Source organism: Arvicola amphibius, chromosome 2 (assembly GCF_903992535.2).
Source record: "Arvicola amphibius chromosome 2, mArvAmp1.2, whole genome shotgun sequence".
NCBI classification, from domain to species: domain Eukaryota; kingdom Metazoa; phylum Chordata; class Mammalia; order Rodentia; family Cricetidae; genus Arvicola; species Arvicola amphibius.
The window spans coordinates 29,634,215-29,662,022 of NC_052048.2; the positions used below are offsets into that span (position 1 = coordinate 29,634,215).

The 27,808-nt window shown below is 42.4% G+C and overlaps 1 protein-coding gene and 1 pseudogene across 2 annotated transcripts in view; one reads left to right on the top strand and one right to left on the bottom strand.

The window, feature by feature from the left end:
• The first annotated feature begins 5,754 nt into the window (after positions 1 to 5,754).
• Bms1 (BMS1 ribosome biogenesis factor) overlaps positions 5,755 to 27,808 on the top strand; it is a 35,906-nt gene continuing 13,852 nt past the window's right edge. The window contains exons 1-13 of one of the 2 annotated variants that reach the window (XM_038319597.1): positions 5,755 to 5,926; positions 6,629 to 6,834; positions 7,773 to 7,963; positions 9,734 to 9,813; positions 11,882 to 12,070; positions 12,517 to 12,659; positions 13,821 to 13,942; positions 14,210 to 14,403; positions 17,951 to 18,090; positions 20,037 to 20,797; positions 20,966 to 21,067; positions 22,116 to 22,276; positions 27,634 to 27,715. In XM_038319597.1, the coding sequence (XP_038175525.1) occupies positions 6,659 to 6,834; positions 7,773 to 7,963; positions 9,734 to 9,813; positions 11,882 to 12,070; positions 12,517 to 12,659; positions 13,821 to 13,942; positions 14,210 to 14,403; positions 17,951 to 18,090; positions 20,037 to 20,797; positions 20,966 to 21,067; positions 22,116 to 22,276; positions 27,634 to 27,715 (2,341 nt within the window). In that variant the 5' untranslated portion in view covers positions 5,755 to 5,926; positions 6,629 to 6,658. The remainder of the gene's footprint in view (positions 5,927 to 6,628; positions 6,835 to 7,772; positions 7,964 to 9,733; positions 9,814 to 11,881; positions 12,071 to 12,516; positions 12,660 to 13,820; positions 13,943 to 14,209; positions 14,404 to 17,950; positions 18,091 to 20,036; positions 20,798 to 20,965; positions 21,068 to 22,115; positions 22,277 to 27,633; positions 27,716 to 27,808) is intronic. The other variant, XM_038319596.1, reaches the window with a different exon arrangement.
• Positions 8,772 to 9,351, bottom strand: LOC119807571 (annotated as a pseudogene).

The following is a 27,808-nucleotide window of genomic DNA, read 5'->3' on the forward strand; positions in this document are numbered from 1 at the left end:
TCATAAAGGGGTGTTGAATTTTGTCAAATGCTTTTTCAGCATCTAATGAGCTGATCATGTTTTTTTCTTCAGTTTATTTATATGATGGATTACATTGATAGATTTTCGTATGTTGAACCAGTCCTGCATCTCTGGGATAAAGCCTACTTGATCGTAGTGAATAATTTTTCTAATGTGTTTTTGGATTTGGTTTGCCAGTATTTTATTGAGAATTTTTGCATCAATGTTCATGAGTAAGATTGGCCTGTAATTCTCTTTCTTGGTTGAGTCTTTGTGTGGTTTAGGTATCAGGGTAACTGTAGCTTCATAAAAGGAATTTGGCAATGACTCTTCTGTTTCTATATTATGAAATACCTTAAGGAGTATAGGTATTAGGTCTTCTTGGAAGTTCTGGTAGAATTCTGCATTGAAACCATCTGGTCCTGGGCTCTTTTTGGTTGGGAGATTTTTGATAACAGTTTCTAATTCTTCACGACTAACAGGATTATTTAGATTGTTCACCTGGTCCTGGTTTAACTTTGGTATATGGTACTTATCTTTAAAAAATGTCCATTTCTTTTACATTTTCCAATTTTGTGGCGTACAGGCTTTTGTAGTAAGATCTAATGATTCTCTGAATTTCCTCTGTGTCTGTGCTTATGTCCCCCTTTTCATTTCTGATCTTATTAATTTGCTTGTTCTCTCTCTGCTGTTTGATTAGTTTGGACAGGGGTTTGTCAATCTTGTTGATTTTCTCCAAGAACCAGCTTTTTGTTTCATTGATTCTTTGGATTGTTTTCTGTGTTTCTATTGTGTTGATTTCTGCCCTCAGTTTGATTATTTCCAGTCTTCTACTCCTCCTAGGTGAGTCTGCTTCTTTTTTTCTAGAGCTTTCAGGTGTGCTGTTAAGTCTCCAATGAGCGCTTTCTCCATTTTCTTTAAGTGGGCACTTAGTGCTATGAACTTTCCTCTTAGCACTGCTTTCATAGAGTCCCATAGGTTTGAGTATGTTGTGTCTTTGTTTTTATTAAATTCAAGAAAGACTTTAATTTCTTTCTTTATTTCTTCCTTGACCCAGGTGTGGTTCAGTAGTTGACTGTTCAGTTTCCATAAGTTTGTAGGCTTTCTGGGGGTAGCATTGTTGTTGAATTCTAATTTTAATCCATGGTGATCCAATAAGACACAGGTGGTTACTAATATGTTTTTGTAACTGTGGAAGTTTGCTTTGTTACCGAGTATGTGGTCAATTTTCAAAAGGGTTCCATGAGCCGCAGAGAAGAAGGTATATTCTTTCCTATTTGGGTGGAATGTTCTATAGATGTCTGTTAAGTCCATTTGGTTCATTACCCCCATTAAGTCTCTTAATTCTCTGTTAGGTTTCTGTCTGATTGACCTGTCCATTGGTGGGAGAGGAATGTTGAAGTCTCCTACTATTAGTGTGTGTGGTTTGATGGCTGCCTTGAGTTCTAGTAATGTTTCTTTTACATAAGTGGGTGCTTTTATATTAGGGGCATAGATATTCAGGATTGAGACTTCATTCTGAAGGATTTTTCTTGTTATGTGCAGAAAATGTCCCTTTCCATCTCTTCTGATTGATTTTAGTTTGAAGTCAACTTTGTTAGAAATTAGTATGGCCACACCTGCTTGTTTCTTAGGTCCATTTGCTTGATAAACCTTTTCCTAACCCTTTACTCTGAGTAGGTGTCTGTCTTTGTGGTTGAGGTGTGTTTCGTGTAAACCACAGAATGTCGGATCCTGTTTTCGTACCCAATCTCTTAGCCTGTGCCTTTTTATAGGTGAATTGAGTCCATTGATATTAAGTGATATTAATGACCAGTGGTTGTTAACTCTGGTCATCATTTTTGTTTTCTTTTTTGTTTTTTGGTAGTAGAGAGTGTGTGTTTCCTTTCTTTGAGATGTGCTGGTGAAGGGTTGCTAGATGTCTGACTTATTTTGGGCAATGCTGGACTCCTTGGTTTGTGATTTTTTTCTATTACTTTCTGTAAGGCTGGATTTGTGGCTATGTATTGTTTAAATTTGTTTTTATCTTGGAATATTTTGTTTTCTCCATTTATAGTGAACAAAAGCTTGGTTGGGTATAGTAGTCTGGGCTTGCATACATGTTCTCTTAGTTTCTGCACAACATCTATCTAGGACCTTCTGGCTTTCATGGTTTCCATAGAGAAGTCAGGTGTAAGTTTGATAGGTTTCGCTTTATAAGTTACTTGACCTTTTTCCTTTGCAGCTCTTAATATTCATTCTTTATTCTGTATGTTTTGTGTTTTGATTATAATATGGCGAGGGTTTTTTTTTTTTTTGATCCAGTCTATTTGGTGTTCTGTAAGCTTCTTGAACCTTTATAGGAATATCTTTCTGTAGGTTGGGGAAGTTTTCTTCTATAATTTCATTAAATATATTTTCTGGACCATTGAGCTGTACTTCTTCTCCTTCTTCTACCCTATTATTCTTAGGTTTGGTCTTTTTATTGTCCCAGATTTCCTCATTGTTTTGTGATGAGAATTTGTTGGATTTGCTGTTTTCTTTGATCAGTGCATTTATTTTCTCTATGGTATCTTCAGAATCTGAGATTCTTTCTTCTATCTCTTGTATTATGTTGGTTATGCTTGTTTCTGTAGTCTCTATTCGTTTACCTAGATTTTCCATATCCAGCCGGCCCTCGGCTTGTGTTTTCTTCCTTGCCTCTGAAGAGTTCAATAAATAAATAAATATGGATTCCAAAAATGCGGAATATATATATAGTTGCACGTCTGGGTGAATGAGAACAGACCATCAGCAGCTTTTCCAGCAGATCAAGGATCATTCACTCACAGGGAGCTGTTTTCTCAGATGTTTGGGAAGCTTAGATTATTTTACGACTGGCTGTTTCATTTACAAGACCAGAACTCCCCCCTATAAATTGTGAATGGTGTCCTGGCCAGTCCCGATAAACGACAGATGTGAACTGAGCTAACCTTTAGGAGACAGAGATAGGTGACCTTTGGGTCAGATACTGTCTCCGTTATGGACAACTGGTGCCACAGCAGGATATTTTATGGGTTACATCTGGTCAAGAGATTAGCTGACCGGACTAAGCTCCCAGGCTTACTTATCACTGCTGTCAAATTGATGGAGTATACCTTGTGAAATAAACACCTGGGAACAGACAAATCGGACTGTCCCCAAGATGACCCAAGCCCCTACCAATAGAATTACTGTTACTAAGCCCCCCATGTAACCTGTAAACATATAAATGCTGAATAAAGAGTTGGATTGGTGTGCTCAGTTGGCGAGACCTGCTGATTCACCTACAGACGCCTGTGTAATTAGTAAAGAAACCTCTTGCTGTTGTCTCTGTGGGTTCGGGTTATTGAGTTAGGGGGGAATCGCCACCCTTGAAAACCAGGATCTTTTCAGCCTCCATTTCAGTTTTCAAGTCTTGCACTGTTTCCCTTATCTGTTTGATTGTTTTTTCTTGGTTTCCTAGGATATCATTTACGGATTTACTCAATTCTTCAAACTTTTTGTTATTCTTCTCGTCCATTTCTTTAAGAGAGTTTTTCACCTGCTATTTAAGGGACTCTATTACTTTCATAAAGTCAGTTTTTGATAGTTCTTCTTGATTAGTGTGTTCAAGTCCTCCTGTTGTAAGTTCGCTGGGTTCTGGTGCTTTCATGTTGTTTTTCAAATTGTTGGAGGAATTCTTGCATTGGCGCCTGCCCATTTCTTCTTCCGGATAATCCCCTATGGGTCTTCTTTTTTTTTTTTTTTTGGTTTTTCGAGACAGGGTCTCCCTGTAGTTTCTAGAGCCTGTCCTGGAGCTAGCTCTTGTAGACCAGGCTGGCCTCGAACTCAGAGATCCGCCTGCCTCTGCCTCCCGAGTGCTGGGATTAAAGGCGTGCGCCACCACCGCCCGGCTGGGTCTTCTTTTAGAAGTTCAATTCTCCTTGCTGGCCAGGTGGTTCGCAGGCAAAAGGCCTACCTTGCTGCAGGCAGGCTATTGAAACAAAGGAACTCCCACCCCCCTGGGTGCACTCAATACCTGGTCCCAGCACCCAAAGAGGCTGAGCTGTTGGATTTTATGGCCCTGAAGACGGGAGGATGAAGGGGGGGGTTCTGGGTGCAAGCTGGGAAGGGACAGGAAGAGAGAGGCAGTATCCAGGGAGAATAGCCCCTGCAGGAAGACCAGGAAGTGGGGGGGGGTGTTGGGGAATGTCTGTGGTCCCTCTCCAGGCGGCTGCCTCGGTTCAGGCACTCACTCACCCTAATGAATGATGGATCTTCTGGTAGACAATCAGGTCTCCTTGCTGGCCAAGCAATTTGTTGACAAAGGGCCTACCTTGCTGCAGGCAGGCTATTGAAACAGAGGACCTCCCACCCGCCTGGGTGCACTCAATACCTGGTCCCAGCACCCAAACAGGCTGAGCTGTGGGATTTTATGGCCCTGAAGACGGGAGGTTGAAGGGGGGGGGGTGGGTTCTGGGTGCAAGCTGGGAAGGGACAGGAAGAGAGAGTCAGTATCGGGGAGAATAGCCCCTGCAGGAAGAAGTGCACAATGACTTTTTAAAAGATTTGCAAAATGCAAAAGCAGATAAAGTGTCCAGAGGGCTTATTTTTGTTGTTGTTGATGTTTGATTTGGTTTGTTCGTTCGTTTGTTTTTTTTTTTTTTTTTTAGAAAGTATTTCTTTGTGTAGCCCTCCCTGTCCTGAACTCCCTCCGTAGACCAGGCTGGTCTGGAACTCAGAGAGTCTTTCCTGCTGAAATGGGAGCATTTTGCAGGGAGGGGGCTGGAAGGCTGGAATGGTGGCCAAAGGATGGGAGGAGAGAAGCGCACAAACCTTACACACTGTAAATCGCTAAACCTTTGATTTTGTCTCATCATTTCCACGTAAACTTTTACAATTTTTTTGTGTTGATATGCTATGAAGAGGAACGAAACAGTGTAGTTTGAGGCAACCTGAATGCGTGTTTTAGCCCAGTATCACTACAGTTGAACAATAAGCTCATGTTGCCTTTGAGGTGAGAGCTGTTGTGCATGGACATACATTTGGTGGGAACCTAAATCCACATTCCCAAGCCACAGTCACTCATATTTGGTGCAATAACCTGTTTCTTACTCTTCTTGAGATTGGGGTGCGTTTTGGGTCTGGCATAGTTATAGCAAAGAACTGGGACTGTGTGTGTGTGTGTGTGGGAGGGGTGTTCATGGACTTTCTTCAGGTGGGACTGGAAGGAGTCCTGGGAATAAAAGGCTGAGCACAAAGAAAATGGGAAGCGGCTATGTTTCTTGCAAAAACAGCCCTCTCCAGGAGCATAGAGAAGCACACTTTGGCTCTGCCCTCGGCCCGTCGGACCTGGCACAAGAGGGCACTAGAGAGCCTTAGAATCTAAGCACTATCCGTGCTGGCCTTTCCAACAGTGAGCGGTAGGCTGCTGGACTAGCCCTGCGCAGTGGGGGTTCTGAGCTTTCAAACTGGGGCTGGTGGTGACTCAAGGGCCCCCTGGCTTTCCTCTGCTACCCAAGCGGGCGAGGCTCCAGGGCCGCCCGGACCCCTGGCGTGGAGTCAGCGTGCGCAGCTCCTCTCTGCCGGAGTCCTGCAGCTGGGTCCCTCCAGCTGAGTGAGGAGGATTTACCCGAGGTACTCGGCAAAACCGGCTGCTGCGCCTGCGCACACCCTCAGCCAATCGAGAACTTACTTCCGGCTTTCTCCCGAATAGCGTCCGTTTGCCGGTCTCTCTTTCTCTCCTGTTTCTCGGTTTCCCCCGGCGGGTGCACGCGAAGGACAACTTCCGCTTCCGGTATCGTGCTTGCGGGCCCGGTCAGTTGCGGCCGAAGAATTGGGCGATTCTGTGAGCACCGCAGGCGCCGTCCGTCAGTCCTCTTCCCGGTGAGGTCGGTCCTGAAGCCTCCGACGGGCTGCCCCCAATCCACGCGTCTTGGGCTGGAAGGCAAGTTTCCCAATCGCCGGAGAGGTGCTTCGGGGGGTGCCCGACCCCGAGGAGATGGGGCGGGAGGGGTCCCTCCAGCTGGTGACCTAGGTCTTAGCCGGCTCTGACGGGTGCACTTTTCCGAGCAAAAAGAGAACACAGGTAGGGAAAAAATGTGCTTCCTCCGGTCGCTGCGAGACTGGTCGGACCAGCACTGTTGTAAACTTTTATGTTCGTTTTCTCTTAACTTAGAAAACCACTTCGTTATGAACTTCATTGGGAACTGAACGTGAAAGGCTAGCCTGAGTTGTCCGGTACAGTCGGCACTTGCCTCATATGGCTGTTTCGGTTTAAAATTAGTTAAAACTGAAGATTCTTTTTCAGTTTCTCAAGATACGTTTGAAATTCTCTGTAACCACGTGTAGTTGATTGCTACTGTGTAGAGAACCGCATAGCGTATATTTCTGTCATCGCAAAAATGAACACTGCCAATGGTTTTAAGATACGTAAAACAATAAAAGGGATAATATTGGTGCTGGCAACACTTCTACTTTATGTCATAAGAAAGAAATGAATTTGAAGAAGGTGGCTAGGCAGTTCTACCTCTGTTCGGAGAACAAATATATCATTACTTCATAAACAAACAAATGAAATTTACTGGCGCCCCCCATGTTGCCCTGATTATAGTATTTTCCCACCACCATGCCACCCTGTTCCTTATAGGTTAAGACTTATAGTTGATAAGTGGCCGCCATGGAGGCCAAAGAACATAAGAAACACAGAAAGAAGCACAGTGGGCCTAAAGCTGAGAAGAAAAAGAAACGGTACCTGCAGGATCTACAGCTTGGCGATGAAGAGGATGCCCGGAAGAGAAACCCTAAAGCTTTTGCCGTTCAGTCCGCTGTGCGGATGGCTCGGTCCTTTCACAGGTGTGTTTACCTGGGGTTGGTGGTTCTTCCGTTTCATGAAGTACTAGGAGCCTCTCTCAGATGGTATTTGGCTTTGCGAGTCTATCTCAGATCTGAAGGACATAGGCATGCCATAGTACTTTCCCTAAAGTCTTAGAACTCCAACCAAAGAAACGTTTTGCCTCCAACATCTGCCCTTTGCCTTTTCTTTTTACCCAAGAGAAAAGAATTTATATTAGTTCACAGAAAAATTTTGTAAACTTTATCTCCATGACAGTATGTGGGGTGCCTTCCCCCATCCTTCATTTAATGTACAAAAATAGTTGTATTTCAGGAGACATTCTATATATCCAGCAGTTTCCTTTAAATGTTACTATATTAAATTCTTTTGTTTGTTTATTTTTGTTATTTTAAAACAGGGTTTCTCTCCTGGCTTTCTTGGAACTCACTCTGAAGACCGGGCTGGCCTCAAACTCACAGAGATCCTCCTGCCTCAGCCACTGCCTCTGAGGGCTGGGATTAAAGATAAAAGGCGTGCACCACTGCTGCCCAGCCTGAATTCAATTCTTTCAAGAGTAGAGGTTAGGAGTTATTCTCATCCCAATTCTGTGGATAAGAAAACAGGTCCAGGGCAAAAATTAAATAACCAGTTGACTGATCGAACTTTTGCTTTATCTCCTATACCTCTATTTGTATAATACACTGTCTCCATCTTTGCCTTTTATTCTCTTAAAGTCAAATCAGTCTTCATTTATGATGTGTTTGATTATTAACTTTATTTTTTAGTCATCTGTTTTATCTTTACTGAAGAACAAAATAGTTTTGGACTGGGGGAGCTTAGAAGTTAAACAATTAAATTCAAGTTAACTGTTTCTGTGTATTATCTGTTCTCTATAAAATCTAACTTTAACACGTTAAGGTCTTTTGTGTTCTGAAAGTAACTTTTTTTTTTTAAATAGGACTCAGGATTTAAAGACAAAAAAGCATCACATTCCAGTGGTTGATCGAACTCCACTAGAACCTCCACCGATAGTGGTAGTGGTGATGGGGCCCCCAAAAGTTGGAAAGAGCACTTTGATACGGTGCCTCATTCGGAATTTCACCAGACAGAAGTTGACTGAGATCAGAGGCCCTGTGACAATTGTGTCAGGTAGGGTGCACTGCTTCGGAACTAGGGGGACAAGTATTGTTGCCTGAGGGATAACATATCTGAGTTTCAGTGTTTGCTCAAGCGGAAAGTATATACCAGTGCTGTTCTGTGATAGTACCACCATTTGCCTGTAACTTCTTAGACATGACAATGTTGATGTGTACCTCCTTAGTCTGGCTGGTTGACTTTGCCAAGTGTGCTTAGACTGGTGCCGTTGTTGTGAGCACATTCATTTCACAGTAAGTTAGCTCCCGTCTCCCCCACATGTCTGCTTTGCTTCTCAAAGCTACTTTTATGAGAATCCATGTGCTTTTCGTTTTTTCCTGTTTTTGAAGCAGAGTCTCTGTGTGTAGCTCTGGCTCCCTTGGAACTTGCTATGTAGACCATGCTGACCTTGAACTCACAGAGATGCCCCTGTTGCTGGCTCCCCAGTGCTGGGATTAGGGTTTCTGTGCCTAAGGGGAGGAGAATGAAGTCAGTTCCCCCAGTGATAATGGTAGAACCCAAAGTGCCTTGTGACAGTAGTGGTCGAGTAATACTTCTTTAGCTTCGGAAGAGAATAGCCTTAATCGTTGCATTATAACTGGGAAAGTTACTGGTCCACGGACAGTTTGGTTTATTAAGCTTGGGGGTATTTCTATACATAGTAGTAGTACAGGAACATGTGACTATCCTGTGAACACCCTGTTGTGTTAGGTTTGATGGGTTTTTTTTTTTTTTGCTTAAAAAAACAACAAAAAGTGTGTTTAATTAACTGACAACAGAGAAGGCTGGTAAAGAAAGGCACGTAAATTTGGTCAAGTAAGAATTAGAACCGAGGAGCTCCATAATATCTGGCATCCTTTCAGTGTTGTATCTATGGTTAGAAAGATACATGGTAGGAACTCCAGGGATCTTCTGGATTCTTAGAGGTCCCGATCAACTGTAGCCACAGTGTAACACTTGTGCCAAGTCACTCTCTATACCAAACAGTCATCAGCATAGGTTCCTTTGTGTGTGCATGGAAGTCGGTCAAATTGTGGATCCTTGGCGATTCTTAGTGCCACTCGGTACTTCTGGCCCATTTTCTCAGTTTCAGCCATCACACAATCAGTTATACAAGGGATACACTTGGCGTACAGACAGCCCATCATGGACTGCACTAAGTCTAGTTTGGCTTTGATGGAAAAGTTGATGAAGTTGGTATCAACAAGGATGTGGTATGGTGGGCCCAGCTGTGTATTGTACTGGAAGAATAAGCAGGAGAGATGTTGGGGGACTTCTCTTTCCTTCAGCACAGTGGGATCTTTCTTCTCTTTCTTTTTAGGCTTTAATCTATACTTTTCTTTAAGTCTCTCATCTCTGAGACTCAGCATTCGCTTCATAGTCACATATTCTCTTTTTTTTGCTTCCCCATGTTTGCACCAGTTTGATGGTATTTTTAGCCATATTGAGAGCATAGAAAAATTTGATGGAGATAAGAGAGTGACCTGTGGTTCAGCAGGATCATGGTAGTTATAAACCCCATCTAGGATTGTACTTTTTTTAATACCTTTTTTTTTTTTAATCTGGGTGCAGTTGTATATTTTTAGAAGTAAAGAGAGATCAGTGCAAGCAAAACAGGATGGAATTGGTACTAGTTTGATAATTTTGGCCATAAAAATGAACTATCACATTCCTATAGAGGTGTATGATGTTTTATTGGGTTCAGTTAAAAGCATGGTCATTATAGAGCTAATGACAGTGCATTTTCAAGATTTTTAAAAGGTAAAATTTTCTTTGTACTTACAGGTAAAAAGCGCAGACTTACCATTATTGAATGTGGGTGTGACATCAATGTGATGATTGATCTAGCTAAAGTGGCAGATCTGGTAAGTTGGTCAGGTGGCCTGGGATCCCAGTGGAGAGTGTGGCAGTGAGATGGGTTATCTATCTCATTTGCAGGGAAGTACTTGTGATTGTTAAGGAAAGATGAGCAGAAGTGATTGAAACTATGATATTGTTACTGTCATAAAAATGAAATCTGCGTAATGAATATATTGTAAAACCATAGGGTTGAGAAAGCAATGGACAAGATTATGTATACACAGAGACACATATGGCAAGATTATATTAATGCACACACACACACACACTTGCTCTCACAGCGCCTGCCTTTTCTGGAACTCTCCCTAGGCACTGTACTGATAGCTCACATAGCATCAGTGTGCTCATTCAGGTATCATGTGTGCTTTACATGATGAAATTGAGGCTCCCATCAGCTAAGTAATTTGTCTTGGAATGAGCCCCCCCCCCTCTCTTTTTCACCTTTTTTTTCTTTTTTTTTTGAGACAAGATTTCTCTGTATCTACTCAGAGATCCCCCTGCCTCTGCCTCCAGAGTGCTGGGATTAAAGGTGTGCTCCGCCATGCTTGGCTGATGTCTTTATATTTATTTAGTTAGTGATTTATTTGACCCACAGTGTTTAATTATGACTGCTTGTGTGACTTTGGTTATTTATTGGAACGGCAGCAATTCATCACCGCTGCCCCTCTCAGTATCCATTGCTGCATGTAGTCTGAGAGGGGGCGGAACTCCATGCATGAGTCCAGGTAATCACAGACAGTGAGTTCTTGAGCACATTCTTCCCCGTCGTCTGGCTTTTACCTTTTCACCCTGTGCTTTGCAGTATTGCTGAGCCGTGGTGAAGGGAATACAGTGATACCAATGTCCTGTTTATGGCCAGGCACTCTACAGTCATTATTCTTAGCACTTTGACCAGCAGTGAATCTATGTTAACTGCCACCCATTGCAAAAAGAATCCCCGGAAAAGATCTTGAGATCGACTAATCTGATTTGTATTTTTTTGATTTCTGATACAGGATCTCATTATGAGCCCTGTGTGTTGGCCTAGAACTCATTGTGTAAACCAGTCTAGCCTCAAACTCAGAAATCTGCCTGTCTCTGTCTTCCAGATTAAAGGTGTGCATCACTGTAACTGGCTAAACATAACCATTGAGAAGACGGTCGGGCACTGTTTTTTTAGAAAACACCAGTAGTAGACTCCTTTAGAGCCTATGACCTCCCCAGCCACTGGCTCTTGACCAGGTTTACAGTGCTAGGCATGAGTTCTGTGGAACAGGCCTCAAATTCAATCAAAAAGCAGTTGATTACTACCATAATGGTCATTTGAGTGGTGAACATAACTTGCCTGGCGGGTCTTCTTTGTTGTAGCTAATGGAAAGTGGTGGTGGGCATCCACCCCCCCCTTTTTTCTTTTTTTCTCTTTTTTTGCTGTCTCTTAGCATGACAGAATAACAGATACCCTGAATTTTGTGACTTATGTGTGTGTATATTTAATTTAACTAGATGTCAAAGAGCTACAAATTTTTGTCCTTTGGACCAGAGAGACTCCAAAAATATAAAAGTTATCAGTACTGGTCACAATTTTTTTTTTAAGATTCTTTTATTTATTATATGTATATAAGGGATTTGATTGCATGTGAGTCTATGTACTATGTACATGCCTGGTGCCTGTGGAAGTCAGAACAGGGTATCTGGTCCTTTGGAACTTAAGTTATGAGGTTGTGAGGGTGGTGGGAATTGAACCTGGGTCCTCTGCAAGAACAAGTGCTCTAACTGTTGAGCCATCTCTTTCTCTAGTCCCACCAAACTATATTAATATTAAAGATAGGTATTTTTAATTTTGGATTTATTAATAAAGTGTTACTCTTAATACAACTTAGTATAAGCTTGCTAAGCCTTATGTTTTTAAAATGACTGAAATACTAATATTTTATAGTTTGAGAACATTATTAATGGAGATACCTTTTGTGTCATTTTGTTGACTATTTAAACCAAGTGTGTGGCTTGATTTGACCCATGGGCCATAACTTGCTGACTCTTGGTCTGGATGGAGTATTTTCATGACTTGTGTGAGAAATTGTGTTCTGTTTTTAGGTACTAATGCTTATAGATGCCAGCTTCGGGTTTGAAATGGAGACATTTGAGTTTCTAAACATCTGTCAAGTACATGGCTTTCCTAAAATTATGGGAGTTCTCACCCATCTAGACTCCTTCAAGCATAACAAACAACTAAAGAAGACAAAGAAGCGGTTAAAGCATAGGTTCTGGACAGAAGTCTACCCGGTAGGAAGAAGAGATATTGAGTCACCTGTCGTCCTTTAAAGTAGCCAGAATGAAGAGCTCTTCCTTAAATCCCTGGGGTTTCCCTGGATGCATGTATATCTAGTCCTTGGCCTGTTTGCTCCACATGGTCTTTCTCTGGTTCTCTTGGTCTATCTCACTTGCTTCTGTACATACATGAGACATGTACCCTCCGCTGGTCATGGCTTGATGCAGTTCTTCAGAAGTTTCTGCTCGTCCAGGGCTGCTGTTCTCCTTCTCGCTCTGCTCTGGCTCATTGTTCACAGAGTCCATTCTCTGCCCAGGAACTTCAGTGCCTTCTTCCCAGGTGCTGGTGTTTAACTGAGAGAAGTTTGCTTTGGTGAGACCTTCACATGACAAGTCCCAACAAAGGCAACCAGGCGTTTAATTGACATTCATTTTACATTTTTTTTCTTTTTGATGTTTAGGGTGCCAAGCTGTTCTACCTTTCTGGAATGGTACATGGCGAGTATCAGAACCAAGAGATTCACAACTTGGGCCGATTTATTACAGTTATGAAGTTTAGGCCTCTCACATGGCAAACATCTCATCCGTACATCCTGGCAGACAGGTAAACTATGTGTTTTCATTTCCTCCTGGTGATGTATTTCTTTTTAGCTTCTTTAAGGTGTGAGAGAGATCAGTGATAGAGCCTATTATATGCAGTCACTGGAAGATGCTGTGCTTTCTAGGGTGAATAATTAGAGCTAAGGGCTGGGGATAGAGCTCAGTGCGTACAGGACTTGCACAAAACCTCTGCCTGAGTCCCAGTATTTTTCTTTTTCTTCTTGTCTTTTTTGTTTGTTTGTTTGTTTTTTGAGACAGGGTTTCTCTCTTTAGCCCTGACTGTCCTGGGAATTTGCTCTATAGACCAGGCTGGCCATGAACTCAGAGATCTACTTACATCTGTCTTGGAATGCTGGGACTAAAGGCGTGTGCCACCACTGCCTGGCTTGCTCTTCCTTCCTTCCTAAACAAACCAGGCAGTGATGGCACATGCCTTTTATCCCAGCACTCAGGAGGCAGAGGCAAGTGAATCTCTTGAATTCTGAGTTTGAGGCCAGCTTGGTCTACAGAGCGAGTTCAGGACAGCCAGAGATACACACAGAGAGACCCTGTGTCAAAAAGACAAAACAACAAAAGCAACAACAACAAAACCAAATTGAATAACTGAAGAATGGAAAATTTTTGAGGCATCCGTGATGATGTCCATGTGCCTAGAGCACCAGTCACCTGGTGCCCTGCTTTACTGTTTTGTTCTCTCAGCCTATAATGCACCCCCTCTTTATTTTTTTGTTTTTTCAAAGCCGAGTTTCTCTGTGTAGTAACAGGCCTAGCTGTCCTTGAACTCACAGAGATCTGCCTGCCCTGCCTCCCAAGTGCTGGGATGAAAGGCATGCGCCGCCACCACCTGTCCCAATAAGGGTCTCATTTCCCTTCAAGTGTCTTGTGGAGTGCATTATCATATGAGCCAGTTGGAGGCAGTCATGGTTTTACTCTTTGTCCTCTGGAACACAGTGAACCATTCTTCTGTATTTGTAGTCTTCTAAATGATGTGCTTAAGGGGCAAGTCTTGTTCTTGTGGTGCTTGAGATCGAGTTCCAAGCCTCATGTACTGGGTAGCATTGAACCATTGAGCTGTACTCCCGGCCCATGAACACAGTGGTCAACATGTGGCGAGAAGTAGAAGTTCTTGTGCTCCTTCCTGTCATATGATTGTGTTTTATTCTAGGATGGAAGATTTGACAAACCCTGAGGATATCCGCACAAACATCAAGTGTGACCGAAAGGTGTCTCTTTATGGTTATTTACGAGGAGCCTACCTGAAAAATAACAGCCAGGTTCACATGCCAGGTATTCTCTTTTGTATTTGTTTCCTCTTGGGATGGTTTTGTTCCTCTGGAACATTGAAAAATTATCAAACAAGGCAGAAACATGATCTGGAGGTTTTAGAGATAACCCCGTTGTGAATCATCTGCCAGAGTGTTAAGTGGATGCAGATATTGTCTGGTTAGCAGGGGCTGCTGCCTATGGTGCATTTCCGTGTCAAGTGCAAGCCTTCAGATGCCAGCAGTTGACACTTGTTTGTGAGTGCTTTGCTTCCTGGGTTCTGTCTTCCAGGCGTAGGAGATTTTGCTGTCAGCGATGTCAGTTTTCTCCCAGACCCCTGTGCTCTTCCGGAACAGCAAAAGAAGCGCTGTTTGAATGAGAAGGAGAAGCTGGTCTATGCGCCGCTCTCTGGAGTTGGAGGTGTGCTGTATGACAAGGATGCTGTCTATGTCGACCTCGGTGGTAGCCATGGCTTTCAGGAAATGGTAAGAAGGGGTCTCTTCTGAATTACTGTTTACAAGTCTTTGTCAAATACTGTGCTCATCTTCTAGTTATTAAAGCTTTTTTCTTTTAATCCAAGTTATAATAAAAAGAATTGATTATAAATGATGTTTTTCATTATAACAAAGAAAATAAAAAATACTTTCATACTCTTCAGATTTAAAGTTCCCAGTGGTTACCGCCACTGCCATGCTCATTTTCTTTCTAGAAAACTATAGTGTTTTCTAGGTCTGGAATACTCTTATTTTGGTTTTTCTTTCTTTCTTTTTTTTTGGTGTGTGTGAGAGAGAGACAGAGTCTCTGCATAGCCCTGGCTGACGTGTAAGTAATTGGTGGTATTTTTATTCTTTCTAATTTACAACTTCTAAAATCAAAATTAAGTCACATTTTCCTTCTGTTTTCTCCAGTCCCTTCTATGACCCACCCCTCAAGTTGATGGCCTATTTTTCTTTGATAATTATTGTTATTTATAAATATATTCATGTGTGTAAATATAAATATATAACTGTGACTGAGTCCATTTGATGGTGTTTGTGTGTATTTAGCCAGAGATGATCACTTTGTGTTGGATAATTAATCAGGGACTTGTCCCTGGGGAAGACTGATTCTCTCTCCTTAGTGGTCTATGGGTAGGTTCTTGTGACGGTCCCCCATCACATTAGCATGATTATCAGTGATGTCATTGCTCAGGTCTTGTTTAGACAGCCACACAGTTGAGGTAGCAGGTGTAGCTTCCCCGCCCTTTCTAGGAAACATAATCTTAACCACAGAACTCTGCTTCTCCGCCTCTTACAGTCTTTCTGCCCCCTCTCTGATGTTGTATTGTAGATGCAGCCATTGAGACTGGGCTCCCACCATCTGTTAATCTCTGCATCATGACCAGTGTGGTTCCTATAATGGTCTCATTTGCTGTAAAGAGAAGCTCCTTCTTATCTGTGGGTATATGGATACATTTAGAATGTAGCTGGGAATGGTGCTGGGCTAGTAGAGATAGTAAGTCCTCTAAGATCCATGACTTCACTAGCTCCTAGTTGGTTAGCTTTCCAGTACCAAGCATGGTTTCCTTCCTGTTGAGCAGACCTTTATCACCCAGATAAGAGTGCCAGTATTACACTCTTAGGGACAGATTGTCATTGTTTGGTTCATAGGCATCACAGCCGGGTAGGACTATTCATTGCTTCCCTTCCTTTGTGGCTTGCTTAGTATTTTCTGGTACTGTGATGACTGGACCTCAGGAAGGAGCTTTTAGGTTGGATCCAGCTTCAATCCTCTAGGTTCTGTGTCCTGAGTCCGCATTGTCTTCAGCAATAGGAACTTACCTTCAACCTCTGAGAGGCAACCAAGGGCAACAACGATAGCCTGGATTGTTTTGGGAGTCACTTGGGCTTCCCTGACCAGCAACTCACATGGAGGTTTTTTGTTTTTCATGCTGAGTACTGGGGTTTTGGTTAGTCTGTGGTTCTTGTGAAGAACATTGTCAGTCTAAGTGCCATGCCTCTTACTCTGTGTGTGTGTGTGTGTGTGTGTGTGTGTGTGTGTGTGTGTAATTTTATGTAAATATAAAAAATAATGATTTCTTGAGGTTTTATTAAACATACTGTGTTGTTTGTCCTCCCTCTTTTTCCTGTTGAACTTTCTCTTCCCTTGGTTAGAGCCGGGTATGTGTGTAAGTGTAAGACATTTGAGGTACTTTTGTTCTTTTGAAAAATTTCTCTGACAGTTTTATATATGTGTATATGATGTTTCAGTCATTGTCGCCCTCACACTCCTGCTGGACATCTTTTCAGTACGTTCTCTGACAGTTCCAGTGTGTGTGTGTGTGTGTGTGTGTGTGTGTGTGTGTGTGTGTGTGTGTGTGATGGACTATGGCAATTCTCACACTAGTTCCAGCGTGTGTGTGTGATGGAGACTGGCAGTTCTCACACTTGCTTCCTCCCTTGTCCCTTTCCTGCTAAAGCTTTTCTCAGCGTGTCATTTTTTATAGTGACCCACTGAAATTAATCAGGGTGTTTATATGAGAATAGGTTTGGAGTTATTTACTGGATGTAGACTACAGAGGTTAGGAGCACTACCTGTTCTTCCAGAGGACCTGGGACCTTCCCAGCACCTGCATGGTGGCCCACAACTGACTTAATCCAGTTCCAGGGAAAGCATTGCCCTCTTCTGACCTCTGCAGTCATAAAGGCATGCACAGATGAGAGTGTGCAGACAAAACACCCTTACACGCTTATAAGTTAAACAGCAATAGCAAAGATTCCCCATTCAGCAGCCATTAACAGTCTGTTGCTCCTCAGGGAGGGATGGTGCCTCATGAATCCCTCCCCAGCCCAAGTGTGAACGTTGGCAGCTCTGCCTTGTGCAGTTCAGCACAGCAGCTGTCGGTTCATGAGTACCATGGCCATGCTGTGTGCAGAGGAGTGTTACACAGCACTATTCCTGCTCCCCAGCTTACATTCCTCCACCCCGTATTCCACGGTCTTCCCTGAGCCTTGGAAGTCATGGGGACTTGAGGTTTTTGTTAGTTCTTGGAATATAATCTCATGGGATTAAAACTGTTCTTGTCTGTAGAGCTGAGACTTGGAGTTTTCCTAGCTAGGGCCATGGTTACCAGACTGATGGACTACATGAACTGAGAAGTGTTTGCAGTGTTGGGGGTCAAGTCTAAGCTTTGTTGCAAGATTTTCTTCTCTTTCTTGAGACAGTGAAAAAGGTTTTTAGAACTATAAGAATGTTTAAAAAGATTTATTTGTAGCACAAATAATAAAAACCCAGAGACAGATACTGGGATTCAACCTGAAGATCAGAGAAGCAAAGCAGCCAACAACTAGAGAGACCTTAACTCTACCAAGGCTCAGACAAACAAGGGGCAATCCAGCAATACTTTCCACCAACCTCAGACTCTACATTCCACTGAGTTCCTGTTTCCCCTTTATATTCATTTCTCTGCCCAGCCATACCACGCCAGTCTTCTCCTCCCTAGTGCTGGAATAAAAGGTGTGGGATCCGAAGTGCTGGGATCACTTTCATGTGAGCTTTATTTTTCTTAGATTCATTCTTTTGTACCCCAGAGGGAACTCACAGAGATCCCTCTGCCTCTGTTTCTCGTGTCCTGGGATTAAAGGTCTGTATGGCTGACTAGTTTGGCTGCTTTGCCCTCTGATCCTCAGGCAAGCTTTATTTGTTATAACATAAATAATATACCATTGTATTTATTATTTGTGTGTGTGTTCGTCTGTGTACATACATGCATGTGTGTGTCCGTCTGTGTACATACGTGCATGTGTGTGTTCAGGTGGCCACAGAGGCAGAGCTGTCGAGTATTGGTGCTGGCGTTACAGGCAGCTGTGAGCCTCCTGGTGTGTGCGCTGTGCTGGGAACTGAATTCTCAGGTCTTCTGCATGAGCAGTGTGCTGTTGGAACTGTGGAGCTGTCTCTAGCCCAAGTTTAGGGTAATTTTGAGGAATGATGAAACCAGCATGTCTCCAGAGTGCTGTGCTCTCCTCACTTGCACCTTTTCCCTGGCTTTGGCAGGAGGAAGCAGGCCCTACGCATGAACTGGTCCAGAGTCTCATCTCCACCCATGCCAGTATCGATGCCAAGATGGCTTCAAGCAGAGTGACACTTTTTTCTGATTCCAAACCTCTGGGGTCAGAAGATATAGATAATCAAGGGTAAGTCTACAATTTTTCTAAGTTTTCTATTTAATTTTTTTTAAACATTTGTGTGTGCGTGTGTGCATCTCTGTTTACTGTGTCGGTGCCAGGAATCAAACTCAGAAAGTCAGACTTGGCAGCAAGTGCCTTTCTTTACCCAGTGACCCATGTTATTAGATCTTTTCTAATTTTTTAATTTTAAAAAGTTAAAGTAAAAATTACATTACCATTCCACCATCAGACTTTATTTTGATGTAATTTGACCCCAGGTTTTTTGGTTTACTGTGTATATTCATGTGCTTCTTGTCAGTTTTTCATTTATGTAGCATTACATATTTTCTCATATAAAATATAAGACTTGTTTTCAACAGAAATATTCAGAATTTTACTCAAATATTACACAAACTTTACTATTGATTGCTTTTATTTTTCTAGGAGACCACTTGGCTATCTTTTAGTGACAAATTCCCGAGCGCTGTGTAGCTGCTTATTTAGGTCCCATTCGAAGGCACATGCCCTCTCTCTGAAGGGCTTCCATACGTTGTTTTGTCACCATGGTAGATAGCCACTAACGTGGCTCATTTTTCAGCCTGGATTGGGAGCTTATGTGCCATTGTACTTGGTGGGTGTTTGCTGAACATTGAGTTTTGTTCTACTCATGGCTTATAATCGTTTTGAAAATGGTAGACTATGTATAGTATTATTTATTATACTGTGCATTATTGCTTAGCATGGTAACTTGAAAAATTAAAGAGTTCATTTAGCAGTCATTATTCCCAGGGCTTGAGAGATTGCTCAGTGGGTAAGAGCACATCCTGCTTCTGCAGAGGACTTGGGTTTAGTGCCCAGCACCCACAGCTATTGCCTCACAAATGCCTCTGACATCCTCTGACAGGCTTGGCCACCTACGTGCTCTTGGTACACATAAATGCTGTAGGCACACACATACATAACTCTTATTTAATACTTTTATAATTTAAGCATTTTCTTTATATAGTCATTGTCTTGTTATTTGTGTTTCTGACTTAAGGAATTGTCTTATGGTATACTGTAGTCTTTTATAATTGATGGTGTCACCATTTTAAATGTAGCACATTGAATAGCTTTGTTTAATTTTAATTTTATCTCATAACTTTACCATGTCAATAATACTGTACCAATTAATGGAACCACGTCTTCTCTGAGATCAGTGAATGCTCTGAACTCCTGAGGCGTCTCCTCAGCCTGTGTCATCGTGCTCTACAAACTCTGCCCAGAGCTGTGTTCAGAACTCTGTCCAGTAGTCATTCTCTAACCAAGCGTTTCCCCTTCCTGATGCTGTCTGTATCACTGCTGACTCTGGACTTTGTTACCATCCCATTACTGTCATTTTTCTCTGATGCTTGCATGGTCCCAGATGTGACCCTCAGTGTTGAGTTTCCCGTGTCTTCTAGGCTTATCCCCGTTAACTGTGAGCATAGGCATAGTACTTTCTGACACAACAGGGTGACCCAGGCTTGCACTGTTCATTGGACCTGGAGTCAGTTTTTGAAGATGTACTAAATACTCATTTCCCTTTCAAATAGTCTTCCTGAAATAGGCGTGGTTCTGTTTGTTCTGTTAGTGCTTTTAGTGCTTTGCCAGCGTGCCATTAGGCATCTAGGTGAGTTTTCTTGTTAGTGGTTTGTCACCATTTTGGGACAGTGACGGTGCTGTTCCTTCAGTAATGTAGGATCCTGCACAGTCTGGGTCAGAGCTCTACCAACAAACTTCCTCAGTCCATTTTTCTTTAAACGTCTCTTTGGGGACAGGGTTTCACTGAGTTACTAAGTTGCCCACGTAGTCTTACCTTACTATGATGAGCTCAGGCAGACTAGAACCTTGAACCCTCCTGCCTCAGCCTCCCATTCCTCTGCACAGTCGGTTGACATTTCTAGAATAACTGTTGTACAGTTTGAATTAGCTTTTATTTATTTGAAATACAGGCTGTGGATGCCAAAAGAGGAAAAGCAACTGGACGTAAAGACTGGCCGCGTACGTCGGAAAGCCATTTTTGAGGACATGGAAGATGAGTCTGGAGATGAAGAGAGTGAGGATGAAGAAATGTGTGAAGGGGACAGAATGGAAAATGGCTCCAGCGACGACGAAGCTGAAGGGGAAGAGGACGGGGCTGAAACCACCGACTGTAAATACATGTCTGTTAGGGGACGCAAAAGGCCAAAACTCGAGGAGCAGGAAGAAGATAGCGATGCGGACTTGCCAGCGTTTGCTGATAGCGACGACGATCTCGAGAGGAGCTCTGGGGAAGAGGAGGCAGCAGAGGAAGCGGACGAAAGCAGTGAAGATGGAGACTCTTCTGCAGGAGAGAGAGACGATGGGGATTCCAAATCTGTTGGAGGAGACAGTGGGGCAAGACTGTCAGCATCTCATCAGTGGAGGGACCGTCTGGATGGAGAGAAGCCGTCCCTAGTGACAAAAGCAGCCCTCACCACTTCTGACTCTGGTCACTGTACAGCCGAAGAGGCTTGTCCATCTGAAGACGAGTCTGAAGCCTCCGAGCTGAGTTCAGAGGAGGAAGACTCAGAATGCAGAGGCATTGTCAGGGGAAAGCCTGCAAGTCATCACGGGGGCAGTGGGCAGAAACTCGAGTCAGAGAACCTGGTTGATGAGACCAGTGACATTGAAAACTTACTCGGAGAGGAAGAGGATCACAAGGAAGAGAACAGCAGCTCTGTAGAAACGTCAGGTAAATGCTCCACAGAGCGCCCGCACCCTCACACTGTTGTTGTCTGTAGGATGCTCACATTTTCAGTCTGCTCCTTGGGCTGTTAACCACTTGAATATGTCATGGGTGTGTTTTAGGATGAGTGACCCCTGGTCAGTGAGGAGGTGTAACTGGGTGTTGGTCTTTCAGGTGCCCTCAAGTGGAAGGAAGATCTTTCCAGGAAGGCAGCAGAGGCCTTTCTGAGACAGCAACAAGCAGCTCCAAATCTTCGAAAGCTGGTGTATGGGACAGGTAAAGAACTCTGCCCAGAGCTCATAATGTTTTAAGTCTTCGATTATTTTCTGAAAAGGAAATGAGGTCATCAATACAAAGATTGGGATTATACTTTTGACATCCGTTATTTCTGGCTATAAGCTTCTGTATATTTACCAGACATTTTAAAAACAGATTTTAAATTGTGTGTGTGTGTGTGTGTGTGTGTGTGTGTGTGTGTACACGTGTACACACTTATGGTATTGGAGAGTTCCAGTGCCAAGGATATGAGTGAAGGTTAGAGGACAATGTATGCAGTTGGTTCTCTCTTTCTACCCTTTTATGGGTTTCCAGGATCCAACTCAGGTCACCAGACTTGCATGCCAAGCATCCTCCCCTACCGAGCCTTTTGCTGGCTTTGGCAGATGCTTATAATCATGTCACAAGGACCATAAATTGGTCTTATGCTGTTCAGTTGGCATGAAAGTTTTAATGAGAATATTGTCCATTATATCATCTTATAAAGTCCTTTGTGGGATTTATTTTGTTAAATTTAATGTTAGGAACATATTTCTGCCTATGAAAGTTGAACCCCCCCCCCTGTAAGAATGAGAACTGTATTTTCTTTGCCTGTATTCACTAATTTTTATAGTTTATTAGACTCGTTTATAGTTCTCTTTGGGAAAAAGTACAGAAATAAGTTGCCCCTGTGATAAGAAAATTGGAGAGGGATCTGAACTGATTTTCATGTAGATTTTGTCTGCAGACATTCAGTGACAGTAAGTTATAAGGGAGCTCTGCATAGAAAATCTTCTGTAAGATGTGTTCTTTTAAATGTCTTCCCTACCCCAACCTCCAATATTTCACTCCCCAGTTCTCTTGCTGCTGCTTTGCAAGAGGATAAGACACATTAAGGGGAAGTTTTTTGGCCTTTTGACTTTTTGTGGGTGAGTGGGCCAGGACACAACATGTCTGTAACGAGCAGGGACTATAATTCCTTGAATTCTAAGATATTAACTAGTTCAGGGCAATGAGTCCTAGGATTGAAGTTTTTATTTTCATCTTTCCCTTATGGTGATCTCTTTAGTGACAGAGGATAATGAAGATGACGATGGAGATGCTGTAGAAGAACTTGGAGGGCTGTTCCGTGTCAGCCAGCCGGATCGCGGCGGGTGTAAGCACAAGGCTGACTCTCTGGACTGCTCTCGGTTCCCTGTGGAGGCGCCTCGCGACTGGGATCTGGAGGAGGTAATGCTGGGCAGCCGCTGCTGCAAGAAGACGAAGACTGGTGTCGGGTTGCACATCTGTCCTCTAGCAGGTTGTTTCCCACATCACATCCGTGTTTCTGTCACACAAGCAGGAGCAGGTTCTGAGTTTAGTTGGACTCCGTACTTGTGTTGTGAGCAGGAGAGGAAATGTTCCACTGCTGGTGTGAAAGCATTGCTGCCTTTTGGGGTCCCCCCTCCTCTTGTTTTAACTTTCATCCTTTATCCATTTCTTTCAAGTTTCAAACTTGAACAGAGTACAGATTTTTTTTTTTTTTTTTTTTTGTTTTTGTTTTTCGAGACAGGGTTTCCCTGTAGTTTAGAGTTCGAGGCCAGCCTGGTCTACAAGAGCTAGCTCCAGGACAGGCTCCAGAGTACAGATTTTTAAAGTATTTCCTTAAAATATTCTGGACTTCTTTGTATCTGTTGTCATGTTTCGATGCTTACCTCTAATTTCATTAATTTGGGTCTCCTTTTTTCCCTTTGGTTAGTTGGGTCAAGAATCTGTTGTCCTTGCCTTTCTCAGCCGGCCAGCCTTAGAGTCACTGATTCTTTGTGTTTTCTTTGTTTCCATTTCATTAATTGCTGCTTTGATTTTTATTATTTCTTGCCTGTCATCTGCTGGGTTTGGGTTTGGTTTGTGTTTTTCTTGAGTTGCATCATTAAACCATTTTCTGACCTAATGGATGCTCAAGGTTCTAAACTTCTCTCCTAGAACTGCTTTTTATGTGTTCCAGAGGTTTTGCTGTGTTGTTTTCATAGTCATTTAGTTCCATGAATATCTTGTGTCTTTTTTGACCTATCCATTATTCAGTAATGAGATGTTTAATCTCCATGAATTTAGAGTTTATGCATTTTCTGGAGGTTTTTTTTTGCTATCACCCTTTATTGTGTAATATTGATTAGAATACATGGAGTTGTATTTGTTAAGGCTTGTTTTGTGACCAAGTATGTGGCCTGTTTTAGAAAAGCTTCCATGTGCTGCTGACTGAAATATGTTTGGCATTTGGGTGGAACATTCTGTCGATATCTGCTAGAGCTGTTTGAGTCTGAGGTTTCTCTGTTATTTTTTGTCTATTAGAGAAAGTGGGGTATTGAAATCACCTACAGTAATTGGGTTTGTGTTAATCTTTGTCATTAGTTTGTTTTCTTTTTTATTTAAGACTTAAAAAATTGTGTGTATGGATATTTTGTCTGCACATATGTCTGTGTGTGGGCCTGGTGCCTGTGAAGGTGAGCAGACATCAGATCCCAGGGAACCCTTAGGAGGCACAATATGGGTGTTGGGAATTGAACCCAGGTCCTCTGGAAGTCCTGTCAGTGCTTGTTCCTGTGGCTGCTGAGCCACATTGGGCGCAGCAGAGTTTGATGCGTGTGAGTTTTCCTGATTAATTGATCCCTTGATTACAATGAAGTGTTCTTATTTGTCTATTCTGATTAGTTTTAGTTTGTCAGATACTAGGATGGCCATGCCTGCCTACTTCTTGATCTCATTTTCTTAGAACCACCTTTCACTTCAATTGGTGTCTTTAAAGCTGAGTGTCCTAAGATGATTGATAAATGGATTTTGTTTTGTTTTGTTTTTAACTTTTTATGTTATGTGCCTTAATGTTTTGCCTCATGTATGTCTGGGTGAGGGTGTCAGATCCCCTGCACTAGAGGTAAAGACAGCTGTGAGCTGTCATGTAGGTGCTGAGACTTGAACCTGGGTTCTCCAAAGGAGTAGCCAGTGCTCTTCACTGCTGAACCAACTGTTTAGACCCCTGGGTTTTGTTTCTTAATCCATTTAGGTAACCTGTGTCTTTTGGTTGAAGAGTTCAGAAAATTGAATAGAGCTATTATTTAAAAGGTGTGTGTGTGTGTGTGTGTGTGTGTGTGTGTGTGTGTGTGTGTATCGTGTATCTTGCAGTCAGTTTGTTGCTTTTTTCCTGCTAATTTGTGTTCTTCGTTGTACTTTGTATTTCATTAATTTTAGCTTTGTTTCCTTCCTAAGTCTCTTGGCTGTGTTTGTTCTTCTCTTCAGTTTGGAGTCTTGCTTCCAGTATTCTGTTGAGCATTTTTTTGTTGTTAGAAATTAATTTTTTAAGGTTTGGATCATGGAAAATTAGTTTCTTTCTTACCGACAGCAGATAATTTACCAAGTACATGATCTTGGTTGGTAGCCATGGCTTTAGAGCTTAGAGTGCACGCTCCAGAGGTGAGAGGTCATCTCTGAGAAGTCCTTCCTGGGGTTAAAACAGGGCCTTTCTGAAGGGCTTTCCTTTATATGTGACTTGTGTTTTTTTCCCTGGCAGCTTCCAGGATTTTTTATTTGTTCTGTATCTTTAGTGTTTTTGCTATGATATGCTGTGGGGTGTTTCTTTTCTGGCTTTGTTTGGTGTTCTGTGTGCTTCCTATGTCTGTATGGGTGTGTCCTTCCTTAATTTGGGGGAAGTTTGCTTCTGTGATCTTGTTGAAGATCTGGGATTCTTCTGCCTCAGTTATGCCTATAATTAGAAGATTTAGTCTTTTGATAGTGTCCCACATTTCCTGAATGTTCCTTTCCTGTGCTTCAATATTATTTCATTTTCTTTGCTTCTTTCATCCAGATTCTCCTTTATCTTCAAGTCCTGATGTTCTGCCTTCTGCTTGATTCATTCACTTCCCAGACTTTCCCTGCAGTTTTCTAATCAGGATATTGAGATTTTTTAATTCCATCTTCATTTCAACGTGTGTTTACTTCGGTGTTTCTCTTTATTGAATTCAGCTTTTAAATTGTGAATTATCTTCATCATTTTATTCATCCATGTATTTGTATTTTCTTGGACATCACTCAGGTGTTTCTCATTCCCCTCGTGGAGCGTAATGAAGTATTTGATGATGCCTTTAAATTCCTTGACTTTTTTGATAAAGTGTATGCTTGTGCTTTTAAATTGTATCCTGGGGTTCACCTAGGTAGTTCTCAATAGAGAACACTTCAGTAAGACTACTGGGTTTGATGGGAAATATGCTGTAATGGCCATTCATGTTATTTTTGCTGGCTGTGGGGATTTGACCTGGGCATGTGGACTTCTTTCTTTGGTTGTATGTCTGAAAGTGAAAATCTGGCCTTCCTTGAATTGGGTCAGTGCAGATGTATGGCCCGAGTCAGGTCATACAAAATCAGTGGATGAGCTATGTAGTTAAACCACATAAAGATGGCTCCCGATGGTCTAGGGCTAGGCCTGTGGGTGCAGCGATGGCGATGGGCAGATGGAAAGATGGGAGAGGAAAGGAGTGTCTCACCAGTCAAAGATGGCTCTTGAAGAAAGCAGGTTCAAAGGCCGTGGATCTGGAGCTAGGCTTGTGGGTGTGGATATGATAACCAGTTTTTGTTGTTGTTTTGCTTTTTTTTTTTTTTTGAAGGGGGAATGAATGCAGGGGGGTGGGAGAGGAAGGAAGTGACTTACTCAGCAGAGGTGTCTCAGTAACAAAGAGGGTGTGTGGATGTTGGTCTAGAACTGGCCTTTGTATTTGCAGGATTTCTATTGCTGGGGTAAAACACATGATCAAAAACAGCTTGGGAGGAAGGGTTCACAGTTCATCATATCCAAAGAGTCAGGGCAGGAACTCAAGGCAGGAACATGGAAGCAGGAACTGATGAAGAGACTGAAGAGGAGAATTGCCTGGTGACTTGCTCCCCATGGCTTGCTCAGTATTCTTTCTTATAACACCCAGGACCACCAGCCCAGGGGTGGCACTGCCCACAGTGAGCTGGGCCCTCCCATATCAATTATCAATCCAAAACTGGCTTACAGGCATTTTCTCAATTGACGCTCCCTCTTCCCAAATGACTTGTGTCAAGATGACATAGAGCTAACTAGTCTGCACAGATGGCAAAGAGAAGAACAGACTTACTAGGTGGATGTGGTTCAGGTGAAGAAGGTTCAGGTCTAGAACTAGGCTTGTTCTTTTTGCACATGGCTGCTGGTTGGCAGAAGAGTGGGGAAGGGGAAGAAGTCATTTTCTTAGGAAAGGTGGCTAGGGAACCTGATATAATATTTATTCTTTGATAATTTTCTGTATGTATACAATGTATTTTGATCATATCCACCCTGCACTGTCTCTCCTCAATTTCGTGTTCTTTATCTATTTATATCTTTAACTACATTCCTCCTAGAGAATTAGTCCTTGGTTGAATCTGAAGGAACAAAATTAGAAAAATCATGTAATTGCTTATCTTGTTAATCTCAGTGTTATATACAAAACTGTATCAGGACAATATGTTAGTTACTGGCGATAAGATTAGAGAAAGTAAGTTTTTCCCTCATAGTATCCTGTAGTAAAAGGGAGCAACGGGCTGTGTTCCCAGCGCCCGGCCGCTTAACCCCCGAAATAATCACACAGAGATCTGTATTAATTAAATTGCTGCCTGGCCCATTATTTCTAGCCTCATATTGGCTAACTCTCACATATTGATCTAACCCATTTCTAATAATCTGTATCGCCACTTGACTGTGGCTTACCAGCATGAGTCTAACCAGTGCCCATCTCGGAGAGGAGAGCCATGGCATCTGCCACACTGCCTTCTTCCTCCCAGAATTCTGTTCTGTCTACTCCACCCACCTAAGGGCTGGCCTATCAAAAGGCCAAGGCAGCTTCTTTATTTAACCAATGACACATAGACACATAGACAGAAGATCCTCCTACACCAGTATCCATTGTTTTAAAAAGCAGTTGTGCAATTTTTTATTCCCACCAGCGTTATTTGTGGGTTCTAGTTTATTTACGTCTTTAAGAGTTATTTTGTTCATTTTTTTTTTTTTGTTTTAGTCACGTTAGAAGGTATGAAATGTCATGGTACTGATTTGCATTTCTTAGATAGTTAATTCTGTCAAGCATTATTTCAGGTGATTGCTGTTTATTTGTCTTTATACCTGTTCATACTGTTCTCCTATTTTGAAGATTTGCACATTTAGTTATGAGTTGTTTGTGTTTTCTAAGAACATTTCCCTTATCAGTTTATATATTCTTGGTACATGTCCCTTCTATACATAAGTTGCAGATTATTTTTCTGTTACTCTGTAGGAATTATCTAACACACTTATGTGAAATGAATGTATCCACAAAAGTATGTGTTTCCTTTCTTATTAATTTTTGAGACACTCTCTGTGTATTCTAAGCTGACTAAGAGCTCACTGTGTGATTTAGACTGAGCTTGAATATTCTGCCTCCACAACCCTGGTGCTGGGCTTCTAGGAATACAGGGCCAGTGCGGACAGTGCGGAGTGTCCTGAGAAATATTTAGAGGCGATTGTCTGCTCTTCATTTCTCAACAACAGTTTTGTGTAAGTCAACTAAGAGCTGGTTTTTCTGTGTAAGGTTATGAACAGTATCAGAGATTGCTTTGTGACGGGGAAGTGGGAAGATGAGAAAGATGCCGCCAAGATCCTAGCAGCAGATGGTAAGTAAGGGCTGCGTGTTTCCTTTGTATGTTTGAGCGTGCACACGCCTCTGAAGCAGCGACAGCCACCGTAGGTGTCGTTTCTCAGGTGGT